Source organism: Maniola hyperantus, chromosome Z (assembly GCF_902806685.2).
Source record: "Maniola hyperantus chromosome Z, iAphHyp1.2, whole genome shotgun sequence".
Classification (NCBI taxonomy): domain Eukaryota; kingdom Metazoa; phylum Arthropoda; class Insecta; order Lepidoptera; family Nymphalidae; genus Maniola; species Maniola hyperantus.
In genome coordinates this window covers 10,235,056-10,259,659 of record NC_048564.1, presented here as the reverse complement: position 1 = coordinate 10,259,659, position 24,604 = coordinate 10,235,056, and the positions used below count along the sequence as shown (strand labels likewise).

At 37.2% G+C, this 24,604-nt stretch overlaps 2 protein-coding genes across 3 annotated transcripts in view; both read left to right on the top strand.

Moving 5' to 3' along the window:
• Positions 1-313: 313 nt before the first annotated feature.
• On the top strand, positions 314-16,506 carry tll (nuclear receptor subfamily 2 group E member tailless). The gene is made up of 5 exons (XM_069508850.1): positions 314-441; positions 6,751-6,809; positions 12,753-12,989; positions 13,492-14,207; positions 14,565-16,506. The coding sequence occupies exons 2-5, from the start codon at positions 6,779-6,781 to the stop codon at positions 14,745-14,747; spliced, it is 1,167 nt and encodes a 388-aa protein (XP_069364951.1). The 5' UTR covers positions 314-441; positions 6,751-6,778; the 3' UTR covers positions 14,748-16,506.
• A 3,444-nt stretch (positions 16,507-19,950) lies between these two features.
• SCaMC (Short Calcium-binding Mitochondrial Carrier) overlaps positions 19,951-24,604 on the top strand; it is a 41,271-nt gene continuing 36,617 nt past the window's right edge. Inside the window, exons 1-3 of one of the 2 annotated variants that reach the window (XM_034983885.2) lie at positions 19,951-20,335; positions 23,266-23,389; positions 23,686-23,773. In XM_034983885.2, coding sequence (XP_034839776.1) covers positions 20,162-20,335; positions 23,266-23,389; positions 23,686-23,773 — 386 coding nt within the window. In that variant the 5' untranslated portion in view covers positions 19,951-20,161. Of the gene's footprint in view, positions 20,336-23,265; positions 23,390-23,685; positions 23,774-24,515; positions 24,522-24,604 lie in introns of those variants that run through there. The other variant, XM_034983887.2, reaches the window with a different exon arrangement.

The following is a 24,604-nucleotide window of genomic DNA, read 5'->3' as shown; positions in this document are numbered from 1 at the left end:
TTTTGTTTGGAAATAAATTTAGATTTGTATTCAGTGGGCCAAAAACATTCAGATTAAAGAAAAAAAAGAATTTTGATACAGACGTGTAATTAGGTTTACCGTTTTGGTCGCTTCTTAATTACCTACTTAGTATAATCGACATTACCTGACAGTTATATTAGTATATATTTTTATTATTATATATATTCAGCAGAGTCATATATAATAATCATAACCATAGTTAATAATTTCCGCTTATCAATTTTCCAAACAAAATAGGCCGGGCCGGGTGGTGTCACCCCGCGCGTCCCAGTCCAAGGGATGAAATCGTACGCAGCCTGCGCGTGCGTCACTTCACCACCGACCGACGTAACCAACGTATATACCATCTATTATAATTATTTACTGATATTAAGTGAAATAGTGCAGTGCTGTGACTCTTTGTGACTGTGATATTAATTGGTAAGTACCTACTTAATTTATAGCTATGCGATAAACCTAGTATTGCGGCGAGAGCGCGATGGTTTTTTTTTATTTTATGATATAAATGCTTGCGAAATTTTATTGCATAACTTCAGTCACCTACTAAGTATATTTTCTACATGAACCATTGAACAGCAAATTGGAAAAGTCTTAGCTAATAATATAAAGTTATGCCTACTTTGCGTAATTTGTTTTTTATTGAGAGCGTGCTTTACCATGACAATTTTTTCCCCATTACTGGGTGAGTAGGTATTTCTGTTTCTTATGTAAGTATACACAAATCAGATAGTTTTCTCTATAGTTTTATGTACCTACTTAATAGGTGGTTCAATCCTAATTGATGGAACTAACTATGTAGACTAAGATTAAATAAAATTTCATTCAGACAGACAAGCTAAGAAAAGTTAAAAAATGGGTTTTGATAACCAATGCAAAATGCATTCAATTTTATTTGTTTGCATGTATAGATCATGATCAAGCCATCGCCGGCCCAATACACCTAACCGCAGGGTGGCGCGGGTTTTAGGCCATAGTCTGCCACGCTTACTCAATGCGGATAAGCAGACTTCACACGCCTTTTATGGAGAACTCTCATATATGGCAGTTTCCTCACGAATGTTCCTCCACCACAAGCTATTATATTAAATATTTATTTGCTTGAAACGCATATAACTCCGAAAGTTGAGGTGCATGCTCGGCATCGAACCCCTTCCCCAGCCTCCCGAATAGGCTCTTAACCACTAGACTATCACCGCATGTATAGATACCTAGTTCTAAATTCCTATGTGCATAATGAAGAATGCTGCGGTAGGTCGTCACAGCATCAGCTCAAATATCAATGATGCTTTGTTCAGTATATGCGGGTGTTAAGAGGATTTAAGAATCAAAATACGTCCGTGATAGTTTGACTATAAACAATATGTATTGAAGTTTAAAAAAACTGCTGTGGTTACCTAACTACTTCAAAAGAGTTATAATATCTCATCCATGACAATACAGGGTGTAACCAGAACGCTATCAAACACTTTATTATATTGTTATACTACCTAAATTCAATCCAATAACCATTTGCCTCATTTTGTAGTTTTAGTGGTTTAGTATTTTTCAAACTCGCAATGTATAGCGTTCAAAACTGGGGTCAATGAAAGGATTTCTGAAAATTCAACCCTTAAGGGGGTGAAATAGGGGTTTGAAATTTGTGTAGTCCACGCGGACGAAGTCGCGAGCATAAGCTAGTGTCAAGATAAAAATCACACAAGAAAATGTAACTTCCTTGATTTTTTTCTTTATCTTCACCTCATACGTAAATGGCTGTTTGTTTGTCTTATTCACGCCTGAACTAGGTACCTACTGCAAAGGACACAGCATAATCTTCAGTAATATACTAGCCTTGTCTAATTACAAATCATGTCCGCGTGGAATGGTGCCAAGAATACTGGCTGCATTTCCGCGCTGGCCAGCTAGGCTGATTCGTTGCGCAGAAAATGTACCAGCCATTCTGTCACCAGATAAGGCTAGAAATGTATCGTGATTTTTTTTGCACTAAGGCCGAGATCTATAGAGCGTACTTTGACTTAGCTCAGACTTAAGTTTCAGTTAAAACGAGACGGTTTTATGCCATCGATATAACGCTGTCTCGTTTTAACAATGTCTTAAGTCTAAGCAAAGTCAAAGTATGCTCTATAGATCTCCTCGCCCTAAGACTCCATGGCCCCAGGGTCTCCACGGCAAACGGAATAAAAATGTAACTCTCGATATGCGAAGGTATTTAACTATTGTTATTTCCATACTGTTTTACTTTACAAATGTATCTAGATTAGGTATCATCCTTAAGAAAATTCGTTTTCATACAATAAAAGTCGAAAGACACCGATAGCGAAGTGTAGTTCTCCAGGTAAAATCAGCTAGCTTATATCCGTTTAACATTATAATTATTACCTAAAATAACAAATGATCCTAATATAATTTCTGCCGTGTAATATAATTTCTAGCGTTAAATTAATTTACAATTTTATTGAAATCGATAACCGGCGACCGTGTTAATATTCTAAATTAATTTTCACTCACTTGTCAACTCGTAAAAGTTTCGCCAATAATGGGTTTTGGACACGGCTATTGACAGTTAATTTTGTGTTGTTTGAACATAAATCAGAACTGATAACTGCCGGCTCACATATTACGGGCCAACTTCACCCTGTAAGTAAGATGTTTTCCTTTTTTTTAAACATAATAACTAAATGTATTACTTAAAACTTAAAGCTAGCCTTCTATACTTACTATACGGAAGTGGATTCGCGTGGAATGGTGCCAAGAATACTGGCTGCATTTAATTTTTTAATAAGTTAATAGTTCTATATATCCTATGATTTAGATAGGTAACTTGATCAAAAGGTAAAATAGTGTAATTACCGCCAAATTAACTGAATCATGTAAGATTCCTTCACAAGTACCTAGACTAGATATCAGTACCTATATTATAAATGCGAAAGTGTGTTTGTTTGTTGGTTTGTTGGTTCGTCCTTCAATCACGTCGCAACGGAGCAACGGATCGGCTTGATTTTTTGCATTGGTATAGTAAATTAAAAAGACTTGGAAAGAGACATAGGCTACTTTTTGTTCCGGGAAATCAAAGAGTTTCCACGGGATTTTTAAAACCTAAATCCACGCATACGAAGTCGTGGGCATCCGCTAGTTAAATAATATTTTATCGTTGACAAAATTAGATATATTATTATTATTTTATAACAAACAATAAAAGTATTAGGTAAGTGCAATCATCCCCACGAATTATGCGTATGGCATATTTTTTGTATCGCAATTTTAAAAGCAAGAAGCTACCGACTTTCCGATGTTATTATTGAGGATGCTTTTGTTATGAGCCCGCCGATGAACACCGGGCCTATTCGTCCCGGCTCGTCTCATCCGTGCTATTGTGCTCCCATACTTATCGGGATTATCCCTACATAATTACCTGTTTTGCGAAACTATAATTATGTACAAAAAACAACTTTTAAGTTTTATATCTCACTGTCCGACAAACAAACAATGAAGTGCGAAATCCATGGCTACTGTGGATTGCGACGAACTTTCTACTGACGCAAATGCTATATTCGTCGTGGGCTGGGATTAGGACTTAGGATGTTCCAAGAATCGTAACTATGCATCAGTACCATTATTATAAATGCGAAAGTGTGTTTGTTTGTTGGTTTGTCCTTCAATCACGTCGCAACGGTGCAACAGATGGACGTGATTGTCTGCACGGGTATAGATAAAGACCTGGAGAGTGACATAGGCTACTTTTTATCCCGGAAAATCAAAGAGTTCCCTCGGGATTTTTAAAAAACCTAATTCCACGCGGACGAAGTCGCTGTCATGATCTAGTTAAGATATAAATTTATGTGCACGTTGTAAAATGAACCAATCTAAGATATTTATTATATAGCCAGCGCAACACTTATTCTCACGAATCCGCGGAAACACGACGCTGCCTGTATGGAGCTGACGCGGTGTAATGCGACCGTACCGCGATGTGGGAATGGGAATATTAGAACTAGATTAGAATATTCTTAACTTTAGAAGCCTTTTAATGTAATCTTGAATACTAGCAGTTGCTTGCGACTTCGTCCGCGTAAAATTTCTAGTTTCTCATGAGATTAGAAATTTTCCCGCTGCAAAAGACCTCACTTGCCTTCTCACATCTCTAACTTCAAAAACATAGGACTTTCATATAACGTTCCAACCCCCATTTCATCCCCTTAGGGGAGATTTTCGTAAGATCCTTTCTTATGTTATCACTTGCGCCCTAGAAAGAACGTACCTTCCAAATTTCAAGTTAAAATAACAATAATTAAAACTTTCAGATACAAACTTTCATCCCCTATTTTACTACCCTTAAGGGGGAGTTTTTCCAACATAAATTATACTTAGGTTTTATTATTTAAAGTTACCTAAATGCCTTTTTTCACGCCTCTAACTTCAAAAACATAGGACTTTTCATACAACCTTCCAACCCCCATTTCACCCCCTTAAGGGAAGATTTCATCAAAACCGTTTCTTAACTAACACCTACACTCTAGAAGGGACCTATTTTCCAAAGTTCAAGTTTGTAGGCATTATGGTTTCTGAGATTTTGTGATTAGTCAGTCAGTTATTGAGTGAGTGAGTGGCATTTCGCTTCAGAAGAAATAAAATAACTTAAGTATAGTATGCGACAGGTTGAGATTGCAATCGGGGTGGGAACGCCCCGCACATCCACACAGCCCCCGCGCTAGCCCAGTGCGGGCGATCGTGGGTTACGTGCGGGTGTGTGGGGCGTCCCCCCGCCTCATACCCCGATTGCCATCTCGACGCGTACTATAGGTCTATAAGGATATTATCTCTATTCAATCTCTTGATCCACCTTCTGTAAGCCTATGTTTTTTGACAACCTCCCTGGCGCAGTGGTGAGCGCTGTGGTCTTATTAGTGGGAGGTCCCGGGTTCGATTCCTGGCAGGGGTTTGGAATTTTATAATTTCTAAATTTCTGGTCTGGTCTGGTGGGAGGCTTCGGCCGTGGCTAGTTACCACCCCACCGGCAAAGCCGTGCCGCCAAGCGATTTAGCGTTCCGGTACGATGCCGTGTAGAAACCAAAGGGGTATGGTTTTAATAAAAACTGCCATACCCCTTCTAGGTTAGCCCGCTATCATCTTAGACTGCATCATCATTTACCATCAGGTGAGATTGCAGTCAAGGGCTAACTTGTATCTTACTAAAAAAAAAAATAAAAAAAAAGTATATTGTATATTCAATATATTATTTTGAAAATATGTACTTAGGCAGTTAATTATTATTGCAATAAATTCTTGAATTATTTGTATCTACTAGCGGTCCACCTAGACTTCTCCCGGGTTATATGTATATAGATACAGATATACAGGTTATCCCTACAAGAGACCCATGTCCAGCAATGGACGTCTATTGGTTGATGATGATGATGATGATACAGGTTATATATCCATTTGTAATAATGTACCGACCTTTCAAATGGGAAAAGAACTTTTCAAATACTTGCAGTGGTGTTTATAATTTTTTATGATAGTGTTTTTACCAACACTGCAAATAAATTTCTAAATTAATGCTGTTAGTACCGCAATTATTGATATGTATTTAAAATTATTTAGGTTCCTACCCTATTACTCCTACCTTAAGATTACCTACTCAAAAAAACCACTCTCCTTTTGTGATATTAGTATAGATACTCATATTTTATTAAAGTTAATACAGTTTCTCACACATACTTAATAATAATAATTAATACTTTGGGAAAACTGCAAGTGCTTAAAAGAATTAAGTGTTAGCTACTCGATAGTACTTAGGGGTAAACGCCGTTTAGTTCAACCAATAGCCACTAGAACAATAAATGAATAATGAACAAAATCACAAGTAGCACTCAGCTTTATGCCAAAAAGATGTCAGCTCACTCGCAGGAACAATAGTTTATTATTTTCGTACGTTTGTTGCGATTATTACGTTTTCTTTTCTTTTTCTTTACACATTGTATGATTTTAAGGGTCCTTATATGAACCACGAGGGACAGTAAGCCACTTGAAAGTTAAATTCGCATGTAACTTGTGTGTGAAAATATTATTACAATATTATAAAATTTTATAATTTTGCCAAACATTATTTTTTCGCGCTTGTGTTGATGAATATTAATAACTAGCTTATTCCCGCGACTTCGTCCGCGTGGATTACACAATTTTCAAACCCCTGTTTTACTCCTTTAGGGATTGAATTTTCAAAAATCCTTTCTTAGTGGATGTCTACGTCATAATAGCTATCTGTATGCCAAATTTTAGCCCGATTTGTCGAGTAATACGGTATTTGACAACTAGTCAAATCAGTAACTTTTATGCGAGTTTCTATAAAATACTGAAATGTGACGTCACAATCATTTGACGAGCTTTTTTTGGTTTAATCGATAGTTCAAAATGGTTATTACACTTAAAACTAACAATGAACGTGGATTTAACGTATTTTGGAAGACCCTCTATTTAATAATCTCTTAGAAATAATTTATTTTTTTCAGGGATTCGAGAACTGGAACTAGGGATCAGGAACTGTTCATGGTGAATTTTCACCATGCACAGTCACACATGAACGAGTAAATATCAAGTCAAATACCCAATTTGAACTGTGCATACACAAATCAGTCATTCAGTCAGTTGGTCAGCTTTTATATTTATAAGAATATAAATTGAAAACATCAAATCATAATCAATTAAAACATAACTACTTTTTTGTTGCAGATGATGTTAACATTATAAACAAGTCAAAATGGAAATGCAATCAATCCAAGCCTCTTCCAGTAAGTATATACCTACCAATCATATTCATTGACTTTCCTGGTGCAATTTTCAGTGGCAAAAACGGCATTTTAAAACCCGGTCAAGTGCGAGTCGAAGGATTCCGTATCATCGTACAGGGAAATAAGTAATACTTTTTTTTGTAATTTGCATGGCGGTGATTTTCAAAAATTTAATATTTGTCGTCATAGCAGCAATATACACACTCTGTGAAAATTTCAACTCTTTGCCTATTACGGTTCATGATAATATACAGCCCGCTGACAGATAGACAGACAGGCAGACGGACTGCGAAGGCTAAGGGTACCGTTGGCACCCTTCCGGTAAACCTAAAAAGTGAAAAAGTAACCTATAGGTACATTGATTGATATGAGATTTTGAAAATAGGTAACTGTAATCTATAGATATTAATTATTATTAACAATACGTAGGTATAATTACTATTAACAAAGTAGGTAGGTAGGTAAACGTAGGTATAATTATTATTAACAATAATAATTAAGTATTATAATTTATACAAAATATTCTTTTTAGTGGTAGGTAAAAATCTGTGTCAGGCTAGTTATCAAAAGTAGGTAGCAGGTAATCGATAAAAATCGAACATACTTAGTACATCATCGATGGAATTAACGAGGTAGGAAAAAATAGCCGTATCGTTATCAATCGTCTAATTTGCGGAGTGATCGAGGGTGAGAGCGGAGGCAGATGCGCCGGCGCTCGTGGGAATACCTACCCGTAGTCAAATTAGCTGTGACACGTCATCTCGCTAACTATGAAGTATGAATTATTGTTACCAGTACCTACCTAACTAGTGGCCTAAGAGCCAGCGAGGGTCAGATCTTTGTTATTTTATAAAAGCTAAAAGTTCATGTGCATATTATCCCGCCCGACACAGAGGTGATCAGCGACTATGAAGTTTCGATCATGGTGACTTTATTTATTTATATTCTTCGGAATAGTACTAGAAATCACGTCATGCATTGCCAGACACATAAGTGTCGTGGCAACCCCCTGCGGGTGCCAGAGGCGGGTGGCAATACATGACGTGACGACACTATTCCGAAGAAAATAAAAAAGTAGACTTTATACTTTGACGAAAGATTTTATACGACTTTGTTATCTGCCAAAGCCACTATGATCCAAACGTCATAGTAGCTGATCGTTTCTCTAGGTTGGGGACAATACGCAGATAAACTTTCAGCTTTTATAAAATAACGAAGGTCTGGCTCTCACAAGCTTACAGTATATATAGTGCCTATAGTAACAAGTCATCACACGAATAATTGGTTTAGCAAAGGTGAGAATGCTAGGTACCCTTTGACATCCCATCTCACGGAGTCCACGCCTGACCGGATTGCTGGCAGTTAGTTTATGTATATCAGTCATCATAATTAGTCCGGCAGTCAACGAGGTAACGCAGCCAGCGTTCTGGGCACCTTGCGTCCTCGTGGTTTAGATAATATTTTGATATAATTTTTTATATTTATTTAAGTATATTAAAATTGTCCCTAGCCTAATCTAAGATGGTGTATCGTTGTTTTCTTAATAATTGATAACTACGAAATAGTTATTAATATAGATTTTTAGAGTTCCGTATTCAATGGGTGCCAACGGGACCCTATTAGAGTTGATAATATCACAGAGTGTGTAGGTAATTCAATTGCCTCTATAACAACAAACAAAAACCAAGATGTCGAATTCAAAAATGGCAGTCATGCTACATAGTGTTATAAAAGTACATATTGTTATATCTTGTACGACGGCACGGAACCCTTTGTATGCGAGTCCATCTCTTACTTGGCTGGTTTTATTTTATTGACGTGGGAATACAAGAACTCACTGGCAACTAACTGTGCCAAATACATTTTAAAAAGGGTCCCTATCGGTGGCAATTAATAGGTAGTAAACAAATGTCGATTAACCACGCGGTCACGCGATATGTTCGAATACAGGTGAGTGGTCCCACGGGCACGGGGATGGTAGTGATGATAACCATCCCTGAACAGGGCTGATTTCTCGATATTAATGACAGTGAGATGCTTTTTTTTATTTTATTTACACATTTATTGATACAAGTTAGCCCTTGACTGCAATCTCACCTGGTGGTAAGTGATGATGCAGTCTAAGATGATAGCGGGCTAACCTGGAAGGGGTATGGCAGTTTTTATTAAACCCATACCCCTTTGGTTTCTACACGGCATCGTACCGGAACGCTAAATCGCTTGGCGGCACGGCTTTGCCGGTAGGGTGGTAACTAGCCACGGCCGTAGCCTCCCACCAGACCAGACCAGAAATTTAGAAATTATAAAATTCCAAACCCCTGCCAGGAATCGAACCCAGGACCTCCCACTATTAAGACCACAGCGCTCACCACTGCGCCAGGGAGGTCGTCAAACAAATGCATTCATAGCTTTACGATAATTACTTATCATTTTTTATTTTTTTTATTTTGAAAACCATTATAACAATCTAAATCACTTGGCAGTGCAGTTGATAAAACCGCAGATGATCCGTTGACAGAAAAAGCATAATATACCTGCGATATACCTAGCTGATGCCTGCGGCTTCATCCGCGTGGATTTACGTTTTCCAAAATCCCGCGGGAACTCTTTGATTTACCGGGATAAAAAGTAGCCTATGTTTTAATCTAGGGTATAATCTATCTCTATTCTAAATTTCAGCCAAATCCGTTTAGTAGTTTTTGCGTGAAGGAGTAACAAACATACACACACACACACACACATAAACTTTCACCTTTATAATAATTATTATTAGTGGGGATATTTAGCAGAGAGTGCTGAAACCTTAGGTATTGGGGAAGTTGTCCAGCAGGAAAACTACATTTATTTTATGGTCCAGCCACCGCTGTTTTTTTTAGTGATCAATAACAGGCTGAATCTTCGTGAGTAGGTTCGGTTCAACAAGACGCCCAAGTTTTTATCTATGAAAATTATCGATAGAAGTAGCTACTTTATTGCGCAGGTATAGGTACAACATGTCGATTCGGTGTGGTGTCGAAATTGTCTGGACAACAGTAAGTATTTTTTTAATTTTCCTGCAGTCCTGCACTCCGAATATGTTCAAATAACGAGGTCATATTAATTATAAACAACCAGCTGATTTGTTGTATGCAGCTAAGTAAATATTTGTACAATGAAATGGCCACATAGTCCTACAAATTTAATGGTAGTTAGTTAGTCAGGACAAGTCGTTTTATATGTATAGGTATGCTGCAAGGTACTGAACTCCTAAGCCATGGATTCAGGGTATCGAGAATTTTTGATATTAAATTGATATTTCAGGTACCTACGTCCTACCAAGTAACGGTTTCAATCTCAACTCGTCAACCAAACAGCACTCCTAAAAACCAGGGATTCGAGAACTGGAACTAGGGATCAGGCACTGTTCATGGTGAATTTTCACCATGCACAGTCACACATGAACGAGTAAATATTGACGATATTGATTTCGAGTAGGGTCAATTAAGGGTCAAGGTAGAGCCCAAAATTGTACTCGTATATCGAAGATGCCTATTTTTGATGTGACCATGTGATTATTTATCAGTCGGCTATCGTCAACAGCCTTTTATTCCGACTTCACAAATTGTTCCCAAGCCCCACTTCTCCACTTCTTGGCTTTTATGCTACCATTGTCTATAGCGGGGAGTTTTGTGAATCTTTTTTTGATCTTACGAGTATATTCGACACCGCGCTTCCTGCCTCGCAAGTGTACGCATTCATGTGCACCGTCTTATTCGGTATGTCTTATTGTATGGAAGTGCCTTTGTGCCTTTTCGACTATAGTCGTGTTTGGAGGTATTTAATATAGCCATATTATCTGCTCTGCTCTTGCCTCTCGCTAAACGGTTTGTTGTGCCGTGGGACCATATTAAGGATACGCGAACAAAGCAGATTAAAATGTACGATTTTTTTCATTTTGCGTTTCGTATTATAATTGTTGGAGATGGACTGGGTTTGAATAATGATTATTTTCATATATATTATGTTTAATTTGAGGTAGGTGCTTACCATATAATATTTGCAATTCGATGATTTGAATAGGTATAAAGATAATGAATAAAGTCAATCTTGAACGGCATTCCGAACCAGTGGTAAATTAAAACTACCTGACTATTCATAAGTACTTGTAAAAAGTTTACATGAATAAAAAACATTCTATTCTATTCTGTTCTGTATCAAACCACGTGGAACCAAATTGAAGTTAAAATGGATTTTATTAATGTTCAAATGAGTCCATACTTGGCTAGCTGACTAGCCTCGCATTTTTAACTTGATTAATACGAAGGTGTAAAATGCCATAAACTTTTTTGAAATATTAAATTTAAAGTATCTTAACTCGTAACGTTGAAACCGTGTTTGTGAAGATAAAGTTTAATTTAAAAAAAATGTAATTTCACTAATATTACGTAAGCCATGAATTATAATGACAAATTACCGGGTGGAGTCACCCTCGTTTAGGGCGGGATTTCAACCACCCCATTTAGGTTCGCTTTACTCGTCTTTGTGTCATATTAAAAGTGTCAAGCACTTAACCAAAGTTGATTTATGATTTTATGATATTTGTAGAAACTTCGAGTTATGTATGTAATTTAGTTAAAAATCGTACCTTATGTTTTTAGATTAAAATATACCTATGCAACAAGTCCCAGATTATATAGATTATGGTGAACCCCCAAATAGTGCTAGAAGTTAGACTTGATCGATCAAGAAAGTGATCACCGAAAGAAGAATACAGAAAAATATCTAGCTATATTATATAATACTAGTTTATGCCCGCAACTTCCTTTGCGTGGACTACATAAATTTCCAACGCATATTTTACCCCACTAGGGGTTGAAAATCAAAAATTCTTTCTTAGCGGATGTCTACGTCATAATAGCTATCTGATCCGTCCAGTAATTTGAGCTGCGCCTTGACATATCAGTCAGTCAGCTAGATTTTCCTTATATGTATAAATACATATATCTGACAATAATTGAGGAGCTGGTGTAATAAAATGGTGTAATTTCATAAAATGTTCTTTACAGAAAGAGCAAAAAACTGAATGTTGGCTTCAAATATTCATTGTAATTGTACTGTTCTGATCGAAATGTCAGCATATGCCGATGGCTCAATTGGGTATTTTACTCCAATTTTTTTATTACTTTATTATAAACTAGGATAAAAATAATGACGTAGACTGAAAAAACTTATTAAATCGATCAAATAACAAAAAAGTTATAAGCATTAAGCATTTAAATATTTCTGATTAGACAGAGATAGCGATATAGCATTTTGACGTCACACCTTACTAATGCCATAGTAGCTTCGTGCGGTTTCATACTATTTTTCGTTTTGCGAGAAAGGTATAGAAGACCCTCCCACTCGAAAATTAAAATGATTTAAAAAAAAAATCAGCGTACGTCATTCTTTTTATCCTAGTTTATAATAAAGTACCTAATAATATTTATCAATATCAAAAGTAGGATGATACCCAATTGTAGGCCGCCTTGCTTGGAAATGAGTTCAAGTTTGTATATTCAGTGGGCCCTCAGTGGGGACATCAAATATTTTGATCAGAATTGTAATTACGCCGTTTTACCTCCAGTTCCTCAATTTAAAACGACCCAACAAATTTGCCTTACAGACTCAACCCTCTGTTCTATAAAATACAGTGATATGAAGTCGCTTTGTTTCTAGTAGCTCAAAACAATTGTTTGATTCTCAGGTCGCATACTCTACGACGATGTCCTTTGTGTGGTGTGGTGGTGGGGACATCAAATATTTTGATCAGAATTGTGATTACGCTTTTTTACCTCCAGTTCCTCAATTTAAAAAGATCCAACAAATTTGCCTTACAGACTCAAACCTCTGTTCTATAAAATACAATGATATGAAGTCGCTTTGTTTCTACTTAGTAGCTCAAAACAATTGTTTGATACTCAGGTCGCATACTCTACGATGTCCCTTGTGCGGTGTGTCGCGACCACTCATCGGGGAAACATTACGGAGTGTTCGCGTGTGACGGCTGCGCGGGATTCTTCAAACGGTCGGTGAGACGAGACCGTCGGTACAGCTGCAAAGCTAGAAGCCCTGGTGCCTGCTTAGTTGACAAAGCCCATCGCAATCAGTGCCGGGCTTGCCGTTTGGCCAAATGCCTCGATGTGGGCATGAATAAAGACGGTATGTGATCTTTCATAATATAGTCATGTCATTTCGGAATAAAAAATGACTTTTTTCGAAAAATCTTTCGCTCATTCAATTTCGATTATGATCCATAGTAATATAATAAATGAGAAAGGGTGTTTGTCTGTCTGTCTGCTGGTTACTCACGGCCATCTGTTTTGCCAATGTTTATAAAATTTGGTACAGGTTTATAGCTCACATCCCAGAAAAAAGCCTTTTATTTTTATAAACTTTTTATCGAGGAGAATTAAGGAGTTCCCACGGGATTTTTAAAAACTTAAATCTTAGCCAAAAAAGCCACGGGCATCATTTGCTTAGCACATAGACAGAATATCCATATCCGAAAACGGATATGATTACTTTTTATCCCGAAAAATCAAAGAGATTCCACAAGATTTAAAAAAATAGAAACTTACGCAGATGAAGTCGCGGGCATCATTTAGTTTTTTAAAAAGCGGGGTTAGAATATTCTTGGTTCTTATTAAAACTTCTCTTTCAGCCGTACAACATGAAAGAGGTCCGAGAAATTCTACCATACGAAGACAAATGGCACTATTTTTAAAAGATCCTATTCCATCTACAGACATTGGCTTACATCCACCAGTTCTAGACTTAGCTCTCCCTAAACATAATCTAATACCGCCTCTACCATCTGCACCATTCTTCCATAATCCATACTTTTCGTATAACAGATTAAGCCTTTTGAGCTCTCCTGTACCCCCATGCCATTCAAAAGCTCTGTCATCTCCATTTACACCGACGATTGCAAATACTACCGATCCTGAAGCAATGTGTGAAGCTGCAGCCAGACTTTTGTTTATGAATGTCAAATGGGCTAAAAATGATCCAGCTTTCAGCTCACTGTCTTTATCTGATAGATTAATATTATTAGAAGAATCCTGGCGGGATCTGTTCGTTGTCGGTTGTGCGCAATTTCTCTATCCTCTAAATTTGAAAATTCTTCTTGATGCGAAAAATACAAGCTTACATTCCAAAGACGTGGATGAGTTTCAAATGGTGCTAGCTGAACTGTCGAAAATTCGTCCAGATACAAATGAATATGCATGTATGCGAGCCATTGTTCTGTTCAAAACTACTTTTGGTGAGAAGAGCAATCTCGATAGTCCGACTGAAACTAATGTTGAAAAGAAAAAACTCCAGGATCCTCCCGCCGTTGTCGCTTTGCAAGACCATTCCAAAGTTGTTCTAAATGAGGTAATTATCACCGAAATCTTTAAATATATAAAAGGAAAAAGTGACTGACTGACTGACTAACTGACTGACTGACTGATCTATCAACGCACAGCTCAAACTATTGGACGTATCGGGCTGAAATTTGGCATGCAGACAGCTACAATGACGTAGGCATCCGCTAAGAAAGGGTTTTTGAAAATTCAACCCCTAAGGCTGTGAAATAGGGGTTTGAAATTTGTGTAGTCCACGTGGACGAAGTCGCGAGCATAAGCTAGTAGTTTTATAAGTACATTTAGTTTAACTTTCGTTTGTCTACTTCTCGTATCGTTTTGTTAATCTATGTATGAATGTGTTACTGACCAAATTTTCTTGTTGCAGTATACGGCTCGCATGTATCCTCTTGACATGACGCGTTCCAGCCGGTTGCTGCAAATCTTGTCTAACGTCAGAAAAGTTTCTAGTGTTACCATAGTAGAACTCTTCTTCCGCGCCACTATAGGAGACATTCCTATTGAGAGAATCATCAGTGACATGTATAGAAGTGGTAAAGATATTTCATAGTATATCAGATGGTTAAGTTAGGTTACTTATACATAATTATAGCACTAATTAATCGTCAAGACAAATGGACCAATAAATAAATATATTATACGAAAATTGGTGATGATGAATTAAGATATACAAATACTAGCTGACCCACCCCGGCTTCGCTCGGGTGGAGTATTTCGGACTGGGAGTGTCATCGTGAAGCCGTTGCTTGATACCTAAAATATCTATTCACTATCAGAAATTCTAAAATCCCCACGATTTAGGACTTTAGTACTTTGCAGCATCAGGATTGAGGAGTTAGGATCCGAAGTTCAATGATGTAGCCTATGCTTGGTACCTAAATTAATTTTGCATCATACGCAGTTACTGAAACATTATAGTTTAGGAGTGCTGTACCCTACATCATCAGGGTTGAGGAGTTGGGACTTGAAGTCTGAGAATAAAGTCGTTGCTTGGTACCTACAATATGAATTCACTATGAACACTTCCTGAATCTTGATAACTCAGGCGGGCAGTAACCCTGCAGCATCAAGATTAAGGAGTTGAATCCAGAATTTTTTATGTGACCACCACGAAAACTTTTTTTGTTGATTTAAAAAAAATATTTGCAAATCGTTCCAGAAACCTCGAAAAAATCGATGTAGAAAAAAGAACCACCTCCTTTTTGACAGTCGGTTAAAAACCGATGACCTTGAAATATTTACGGAACAAAATTCAAAAACTTTAAAATATCCCCTTTCTAACAAAAAAAAGAATGAATGAAATCGGACTACGCGTTAATGAATTACAACTCAGTATACATTTTAACTTTCATCCCTTCTCCTACGGGAACCATGCTGAATTTCGGGATAAAAAGTATCCTATATTCTTCCTCATAGTATGACCTCAAATCGTACCAAGTTTCATTGGAATCCATTCAGTAGTTTCAGCGTGATGCGCGGCCGTGATACAGACAGACAGACAGACATTTCAAAATATCTTCAATGTACAGAATTTGACGCGGCCATGATTGTACAGTTTAATTAGGAGAGAGAAATTTTAGCTCGGAGTAATATTGTAACATTTTCAATAATAAAAAAATGGTGTTTATTCCGACGGGTCACAGCACGACCACACTACATCGGCATATAAGTAAATGTTGCCAGGCAGTGATCGTATGTGAATACCTAGTCATGTAGCAGCAGTCCGAAGTTGACGACCTCCCTGGCATAGTGGTGAGCGCTGTAGACTTAGGTCTTAAATAGGAGGATTGTAGGGCTTAAATAGGAGGTCCCTGGTTCGATTCCCGGTAGGTGCAATTTGGGATTTTATAATTTCTAAAGTATCTCTGGTCTGGTGGGAAGCTTCGGCCGTGGCTAGTCACCACCCTACCGGCAAAGCCATGCCGCCAACCGATCTAGCGTTCCAGTACGATTCCGTGTAGAAACCGATTAGCAATTCACATTCAAGAGATGTCTTGTAATGGAATATAAAAAAAAGTTATGTGGTCGCAGTTACTGCCAAAGCACTCCAATAGTAAGTAAGGATACGGTGCTAGCGATATAGTTTACTGTAATAATATGGACGATAATGAGCGCACGGTTGCGACAGCAATGTGGTGTCCAGCGAGACTTTTGTCGGTATGATGTTGCATTGTGGTTCATGAAAATCTAAAATCAGTATAGGTAAGCTACTAGCACCTGCCGCGTCAAGTTTTCCTGTAAAAATATTTTTGTAAGTAGTTAGATACAAACCATACAAACAATAATCTATTTTTGATGTAAAATAAATGATAGGTACTTATTATATTTATTAAGAAATAAAAATATTTTCTGTGAAATTATACCTACCTAATCTAAAGTAGTTTGATTTTTGGTTGATACTTTTTTGTACAGAGAAGTTATGTCACATGGAGGTACAAATTACAATATTTGAAACTTGATACAACACGGAACAGTTTGAAGCACTGAAATGGACATACGCTGGAAGACGTGTAGACAGTTATTTTTATGCCGATTCGAAGCACCACACTGAGCAAATTGTTACAATATCAGTTTGTGATTGGCTGAATTTATAAACATTCTTGCTGTGAAAAAGATTTAATCCAATAGTGAGAGAACCATGGCCCATCAGGGATTGCACGGTTAGATCCCTAAAAATGCGAATGCAGCAGCAGACAGTCATAGTTCTAACGCACCGTAACATCTGAACACTATTGAACTTGATTCGTGCGATATTTCACTAAGCAATGATAATGCGGTGATAGCCTGCTGGTTAAGGCGTCAGCCTCCTAGTCGGGCACCTGGGGTTCAAAATGTGCGTTTTCAGCAATAAAATATCACTTGCTTTAAAGGTGTAGGAAAAATGTCGTGAGGAAATCTGCATAATATTTCTGAGTTCTCCATAGTATTTTCAAAGGTGTGTGAAGTCTGCTAACAATCCATTCATGGCAGCATTCGTGGAGCATGACAATGGCCAAACCTTTCTCATTCTGAGAGGAGACCCGTGCTCAGGAGAGAGCTGGCGAAGGGTTAATGATGATGATGGTCATTCGGGTAATGCAACCGTGTGCAACTTAATAAAAACATTAAATTACATTTTTGCATGATAGTACCTACCCTCCGGTAAATAGTGATGTCATCGGCAAACAAACCAAGTTCATCTCCCCGAGCGGTGACATGTGTGCGCTACGTTTATATTGTGTCTAAATCCCCGATTAATCTCCAAATTTTATGAGCTTTTGTTCACTCCCATTCTATTTTTTTTCGCAACGGCCTGGTTCGATAACAATGCTTCCTAGATATTCATCCAAAATATATCTTACAATAAAGCCATAGAGTCGAAATTAGACATACAAGTTTGGGATGGGGAATTTAGGAAGTATTTGCCTTATTTTTATAGAAATAGGATTGACTTCGCAACGGAAATGAGATTGCTGCGAATGCCCGCATTAACTTTTAGAGTTTAGTCTTTCGGTCACGTCAGTCAATTTGTGTATTGTCATTTTGACATAATAGCGATACCATCCCCATATACTCACCCAACCCAAGGATTTATTGGTTGGAACTTGGAACTCGATGAAAATATCATACTTCGAACGGTTACATAATATTTTAGACTCCTTGTCTCGCGTGTCGTTAGGGCTTACTTGAAAAACACTTGAAGGCTATGCTGTAATTTGCTTATTAAGAGATTTATTTATCGGAATAAGGTCTTAAATATTCTGATAATAAGTAAGTATTGGAGTACGAATAAGTAAGTATACTTAGGAGGTGATATCAAAAGGTTCATTCGGAGTGAATGTTCACTTGAGTGATGGTCTAATTTTGTTTGTCAATTTAGATTCATTTTGTGTTCATACCTTGGGTGAAAGATGTCGAATGGAAGACAGAAATGAACAAATAATGAACCGTCTGATATCACCTCATACACCGACAGTCTATTATTTTGTCTCTTTTTTAATAAAAATGGCAAGCAAACGAGCAGGCGGATCTCCTGATTTTAAGTGATTACCTACCGCCGCCTATGAACATTTGCAGTACCAGAGGAACCACCAATGCGTTGCTGGCCTTTCAGGAATTTGTTTGTCCGCCGCATGAATAACCCCATGTTGTAATCGAATGGGAACATCGCCGAAGGGAGTTAATTCCACAATTTGCATGTACATTATGTGGAAAAAAGGATCTGGTACAACGGGCGGTTTAAGTGCACCAGACACCCATGTGGTGAGGTTGAAATTGTTTTCGGTGCCGTGCGGTGCGGTTGTAGAAAAAGGAGGGTGGAATGAGATCAAACAACTCTGCAGAGCACTCCCCATTATAGAGGCGATAGAACACGCAAAGAGAGCTAACGTCTCTGCGGTGCTCCAAGCGGTCTCTTGTGAGATACTTATTGTCAGTTGTCACCATCGTCTGGGCGATGTGTGATAAGATAACTGATAAGGTATCGCGATTCGCGTGTTTTTTAGTAAGTATTTGAAAGTTTCGCGGCAATGCTTTGATTTTCCGCTATACCTGTCACTATACATTGACCAAAGTCCTATCTCTGAGCTGAGTACTAACGCGACACGTCGAGATGGCAATAGGGGAATGAGGCGGGGGACGACCCGCACACCCTCACGACACCCGCGCGGGGGGGGGAGGGTCTGGTAGTTTCAGCATGATGTGCGACCAGACAGACAGAAAACAATTTAAAAAATAAGTAGGTATGTATTGGGTTCTATGTCGATGTTAAAACTTCCTCTGGCAAAAATTTTCAGAATAATTACACTTCAGATTTTTTACTTAGCAGCACCGTATACTATAAAGGGACAGGAGTGAGGAGAGGTACAGTGTGACACTTCACAAGATGGCGGCGTTAGTTCCGTTTTTCGCCACGCGCCAAAAGAGCCTTGTCACACTGTAGTCTCAAGCTTTGTAGCTTTTGATCTTTGTAGTCTCAAGTTGGTCTCAAGTCTTGACCGGAAATAACGCCAACATCAGAGGTAAACTTACTCTGAACTACTGACTTACAACAAGAAGAAAAAGTTTACTCAATAGACTGGATAATTATCTACTGTCTCACTTTCGGGTTGAACAATTCAATAGATATTAAGATAATAGGACGGTCCCATCTCCTTCTAAGTGGGAAACCGGAAACGGACTTAGTAAAACTAGTGTTGACTCGAATCGGTTATTAAAAATCATAAGCAGTGTTGGGCTTTGTCCTACTTATCGAATTACTGATTTTTGGAAAATCACCGGTTTTCTCTAATTTATTGCTTCATAATTTTTTTGGGTCCCAAAACTAATAATTTATTGCAAAAAATGAATTTAACAAACAAGTAATTACTTACTACGATCTAGTTAATTTATTTATTATGCAGTTATTTTGTTAAATTTATTTCTTGTTGGAAGGTTTCTTGTTGAAAGATCAAATTCAAATTCAATATAGTTACTATTTATTGTAGAAATATGTGGGTGTGTGTTTATATAGTTCTTTTAATATCACCACAAGTAGCTATATTAATTATGTAGAAAAAATGAGTATTTTTAGATAAATAAAAATGTATGTTTATTAGTTTATTTATTATTACTCTCTTAATAGACAATTTTGACTTTTCCAAATAATTTAGGGCACTGGACAAAGATGTCGCTCTATGTCGCTACTAGTCATGGCCTAGAAAATTAGCAGTCCGTATCCGCAGTGCTGTAAATATTTCAATGTGTGAGTTAAATGTGCATCGTCCGTTTGTCACACGCACACTGTTACAGTAGTGCCCAAGTGGGAAGCTAGAAGATACGTATGTCAAAATTCCTTTTGAATGAGAATCTCGGAAGATTCCGCAAAAATGATTTTGGTTCCGTTTTTAATTAATTAGGCTAAAGTAATGTATGCCACTACATACGTATTACAAGACATTTTAACTTGTTTAAGAAATAGTACTTATTACGCTGACGAAAGACACCATGGTGCAGTGCCATCCGCCTTTGGAAATAGAGGAACTACCAAAAGAAGACGAAGAAAGATTAGAAAAACTATTTTCTAAATTAGATACTGATGGAAATGGCAAAATTGACATCCATGACCTGTCTGTTGCTTTGAAGGAGTTGGCTCCACACATTAATCGCAGCTATGCAGAGGTTAGAATTTAACAATTAACTTTGCTTAACTAACGGTATTTTAATCCTTTTACTTTCATTTATTTGAACGTCATCTTTTCAATTATTGTGTTTCAAATTTAGAACAAGGTTAACTTTTCACTTGTGAAAATACTTATACTGTTCAAAATCAGAATTTAGTTCTCATTTTGAGTTTTATAAGTCTACAACTAATTACTAAGCGCCTGTTTCAATTGAAATCATAATGCAATTTGCCTAAATCTTGGTACTCTCTTAAATACATAATTAGAATTATCTATAGGTATAGCACATAACCGAGTAGGCTCCCGCTGTAGAGAAATAGTGCTAGAGGAGTGACATAAGGGCCTTGTTGCAGCTGAGCAATTTTCATTACCTACATTTGCTCTTAATCATCATCATCATTTCAACTGATAGTTGTCTACTGCTGTACATAGGTCTCTTATGGGTACTGCCACAAGCTATTATTTTGCGCCACCTGAATCAAGCGGCTCCCTGCGATTTGTGTTTGATGTTGTCAGTCCACCTAGTCCAATGCTGCACATTCTAGCACCTTGGAACCTTTTCTGATTTGATCACTTACTTACTTAGTTTAAATGTCTCATTACAACTTATTGAACCATGCCCTAGGGTGTGGTTGGTGGTGACCTCATTAAATTTTCCTGACTGCCCTGTTTAGCTAAAAAATGTTTTGCAACAAAATCCAACTGAATGAAAACATTATAATAGAAAGGTCAATTAAAACATCCTATTTCCTCATTACAGTACAGTACTACATTAACTGTACAGATAAACATTTACAATGTATGTCAAAGAAAAGTATGCACTTATTAAATAAAATACATCAGCTGTTGGCTTCGCTTTGCCTTTATGAAATTTAGGTCGAGTTGTATGTTGACTGTATTTATTTATTTTGAAAACAATCAGTATTAAGGGTTACAATAAATAGACAAATATAGGTAGAACTCAAACCCATATCAAGTAATACCTGTAAGCAGTCAAATGTTATGTATCACTTGCTTTAATGGTGAAAAAAATTGTGAGAAAATCTGCACGCCTGAGAGTTCTCCATAATATTCTCAAAGGTGTGTGAAGTCTGCCAATCTGCACTGGGCCAGCATAGCATACTATGGCCTTTTCATCACTTCTCATTCTTGGACGAGACCTGTGCTCAGTAGTGGGTCGGCGATGTGATCATAATGATGATGATAAATAATAAAACATAGCAATTTTTAGGCTCATGTCAGACTATGTATCGAGAAGATTGCATAAGTGCTTTTCCATTAATATGAGTATTTATACTATCTAATGTAGTTGACAGTATCTAACGCAGAAGTATGCCAGTAGTTAAAACTATAGCGGATAAGGATTATGGATGCATAATCACCACTAAAGCAGAGCAGATTAGATGTGTTAAGCCGACCAATTAAGTCATTATCAATGAAAACAAAAATCTGATTCTACTGAACACATCTTTGCTCTGCTTTGCTCTAATGGACAAGTATCCTATTGCTTGCTAATGTTATGTTGTATAGTTTATAAAAAGTCATATTTAAATAATTGATAGGTGCAAAAATGGTCAAGCATTTTTGCCCAAGTCTGCTTTAAACCTTTGAATAATCTGTAACTGATTTCCTATTTATGTAAATTATATGTAAATCATATGCATGCAACTTGAAAATAACACATAATATTGTTGTTGCTTAAAGTTGATGATGAGAAAAGATTACCTTGTTGACAATACAATGGTACTGATTCTGAGCGCACCTAAATTTTAGAGTATTCGCATCCTCTTCTTACTAATGTAATATGAATAAGACAGACACAGTTTGACAGTTTTAAATTTAATTAAGGCCGGCCATACACAGACTGCTCGAGCAGTTAGCCAGTGATCAAGGCCGGCAATACACAGACTGCTCGAGTGGTTAGCCTGTGATCAACATACACGGACCACTCGAGCAGTCAGTCAGTCAACAGCTTGAAGTTGCCATCGAGCAGTTAGCTTAACTGCTTGATGGCAGCTTCAAGCAATTTCAATGCGGGCGGGAAGCGTGCGCGACGTGTAATGAGGAGCGCGGGCGGAGGTTACTGCGCGAGAGCGATCGACAGCTCGAGCAGTCAGTGTATGCCTGGCGACTGCTTGACCGTCCAACCGCCCGAAGCAGTTGCAACTGCTTGAGCGGTTTGTGTATGTACGTACGTAGAAGTCTGTAGTTCAATACGCAGTCGCAGCTTGAAGCAGTCTATCCTGACTGCTTCAAGCTGTCCGTGTATGGCTGGTCTTAGAGCTGTCAAACAACGTGACTTTAACCGCCAGTCGCGAGCGTATTGTTTAAATTTGTAGCGTGCACTAAAATTTAGTCTTTTAATGTAAAATTCATGTTCAGAACCTTTTCTAAAGAAAAGCATGCAGATACTCTAAATTTAGTTTAGAGAAAGACAACAGAATCGGCGCCAATATTGCCTTTAGCAAAATTTAATAAACATTAATCTGTAAATTATATTCATTGATAAATCATATTATATACAATGTGTAAAAAAGTAAGTAGTTACAGACGCGTCTAAAGTGAAGCCTTAAAACTACCTCTTTTGACTAAACTCTCTCTATAAATAGCTATCTCTTCTACTCATGTGTTTCATTTTGTCTTTCTTACTCACTAGCTAGAACAGATTTTGTACACCATGTACCTAATATGAATGTAGCATCTTTGCTTTTATGTAATTGGTATATCATAATATATTAATTTTAAATAATAGATTATTACTAGATATTGTTTAGAAGTATCAGACTAAATAGAAGAATTTCGTCTCGAGAACTGTGGCCTCAATTTACGTATACTGCAGAATATATTTTATGAAAAAAAAAACCTTTAAGTATATTGCTTAACATACTTAATTAACTTACATTACTATTAAAATTTCATTGTTTTCAGAAATTCCTGGCAAAAACTGGAAAGGATCCTGGCGATGTTACACTTTCAGAGTTCATTCACTATGTGCGGGAGCATGAAAAGAACCTTAAGCTCCAGTTTTCCCATTTGGATAAAAATAAGGATGGTAAGCAGATTAAATTACCTGGCTACACTTAGTTATGTGTGTGTATATTTATTTGTTGGTTTGTCGATTCCCAACCAATCATAAATTAGTTAAAAAATCGTATATTTCAAATAACTTAAGTTTACTGTAACTCAAACAGGTTGGAGCCTTAATTTAGGATAGGAAAACTACTCCTGTGTCGGAAGACACCACTCTTCAATAACAATAAAAAAATTTTTTTTGATAGATATCTCTCTGAAAAATGACACTGATTGATATGATGATCGATTAAATGAAACTCTTTTTGTCATTTCCAGGAAAAGTTGACTTGGAAGAACTGATATCTGCTTTTGCAGATTTAGGGATTGCAATAGGCAGAAATGAAGCAACTAATTTATTGAAAAGGTATGAACTTTATTTTTTTCAAATGTGTTTGCGATTTTTCTATGTATGTAGATTAAATATATGTTGACCCTTTTTTAAATAAATGTGATTAAGAGTATATTGCTCTTATAGCAGCTTCTCAGTAGAACCACAGGCTAAATACTAGTACAGTTAATCAACACAAAATTCAAGACGGCAATACGGGTGTAGGGTTACGATTCTGCACGATTTCAGTCTTGAATTTTGACGTAACACAGGGACCGCCCCAATTTCATTATTTTCGGGGCAGGTGACAGCTGTTAAGGCTGGCGTCTACTAGGCTCGCCGAGTCGAATTGAATCGCAATAATTCGCAACCTTTTTGTTACTATACTATAGAACTGCGTCGATTTGTCATACCAATGAACGCGTCTCGGCTCGATTCGGCGGTCTCAGATCGACTCCAGGCTTAAGAAACGATAGTGGTGCCTGCTCTTCCGCTAATATCAAAGGCGTTGGGGACTGGGGTTATTGTATAGTTTTTATTACACTATAAGTAGACCTAAGAATTATTTTTTCAAACTGGTAGTTTTCAAAAATGTTTTGCACTTGAACAAAAAATAATAGAGCACGATACATTACAGTAGAGCACAATTTATGAAATAAGTAATTATAATAGAGCACAGTATCAATTTCGTATAGTTCAATAAAATTAGTATGATTTAGTTTTTGACATAAAATTCTAAAAATCAGACTAAATGTTTCAGAAAAGTCCGTTGGCCACTAATCCGGTAAGTCATAATCATCATGACTGTAGTTGCTGGGATTGCTAATGCAAATGTAATGTATTAAACATAACATCTATGTGCCGTTT

Bases quoted from the DNA above. Each gene is read 5' to 3' on its own strand.
- tll (XM_069508850.1), top strand. From the start codon at position 6,779: ATGGAAATGCAATCAATCCAAGCCTCTTCCA. The intron at 12,990-13,491 runs GTATGTGATCTT...CTTCTCTTTCAG, and splicing joins TGTGGGCATGAATAAAGACG to CCGTACAACATGAAAGAGGT. The intron at 14,208-14,564 runs GTAATTATCACC...TTCTTGTTGCAG, and splicing joins CCAAAGTTGTTCTAAATGAG to TATACGGCTCGCATGTATCC.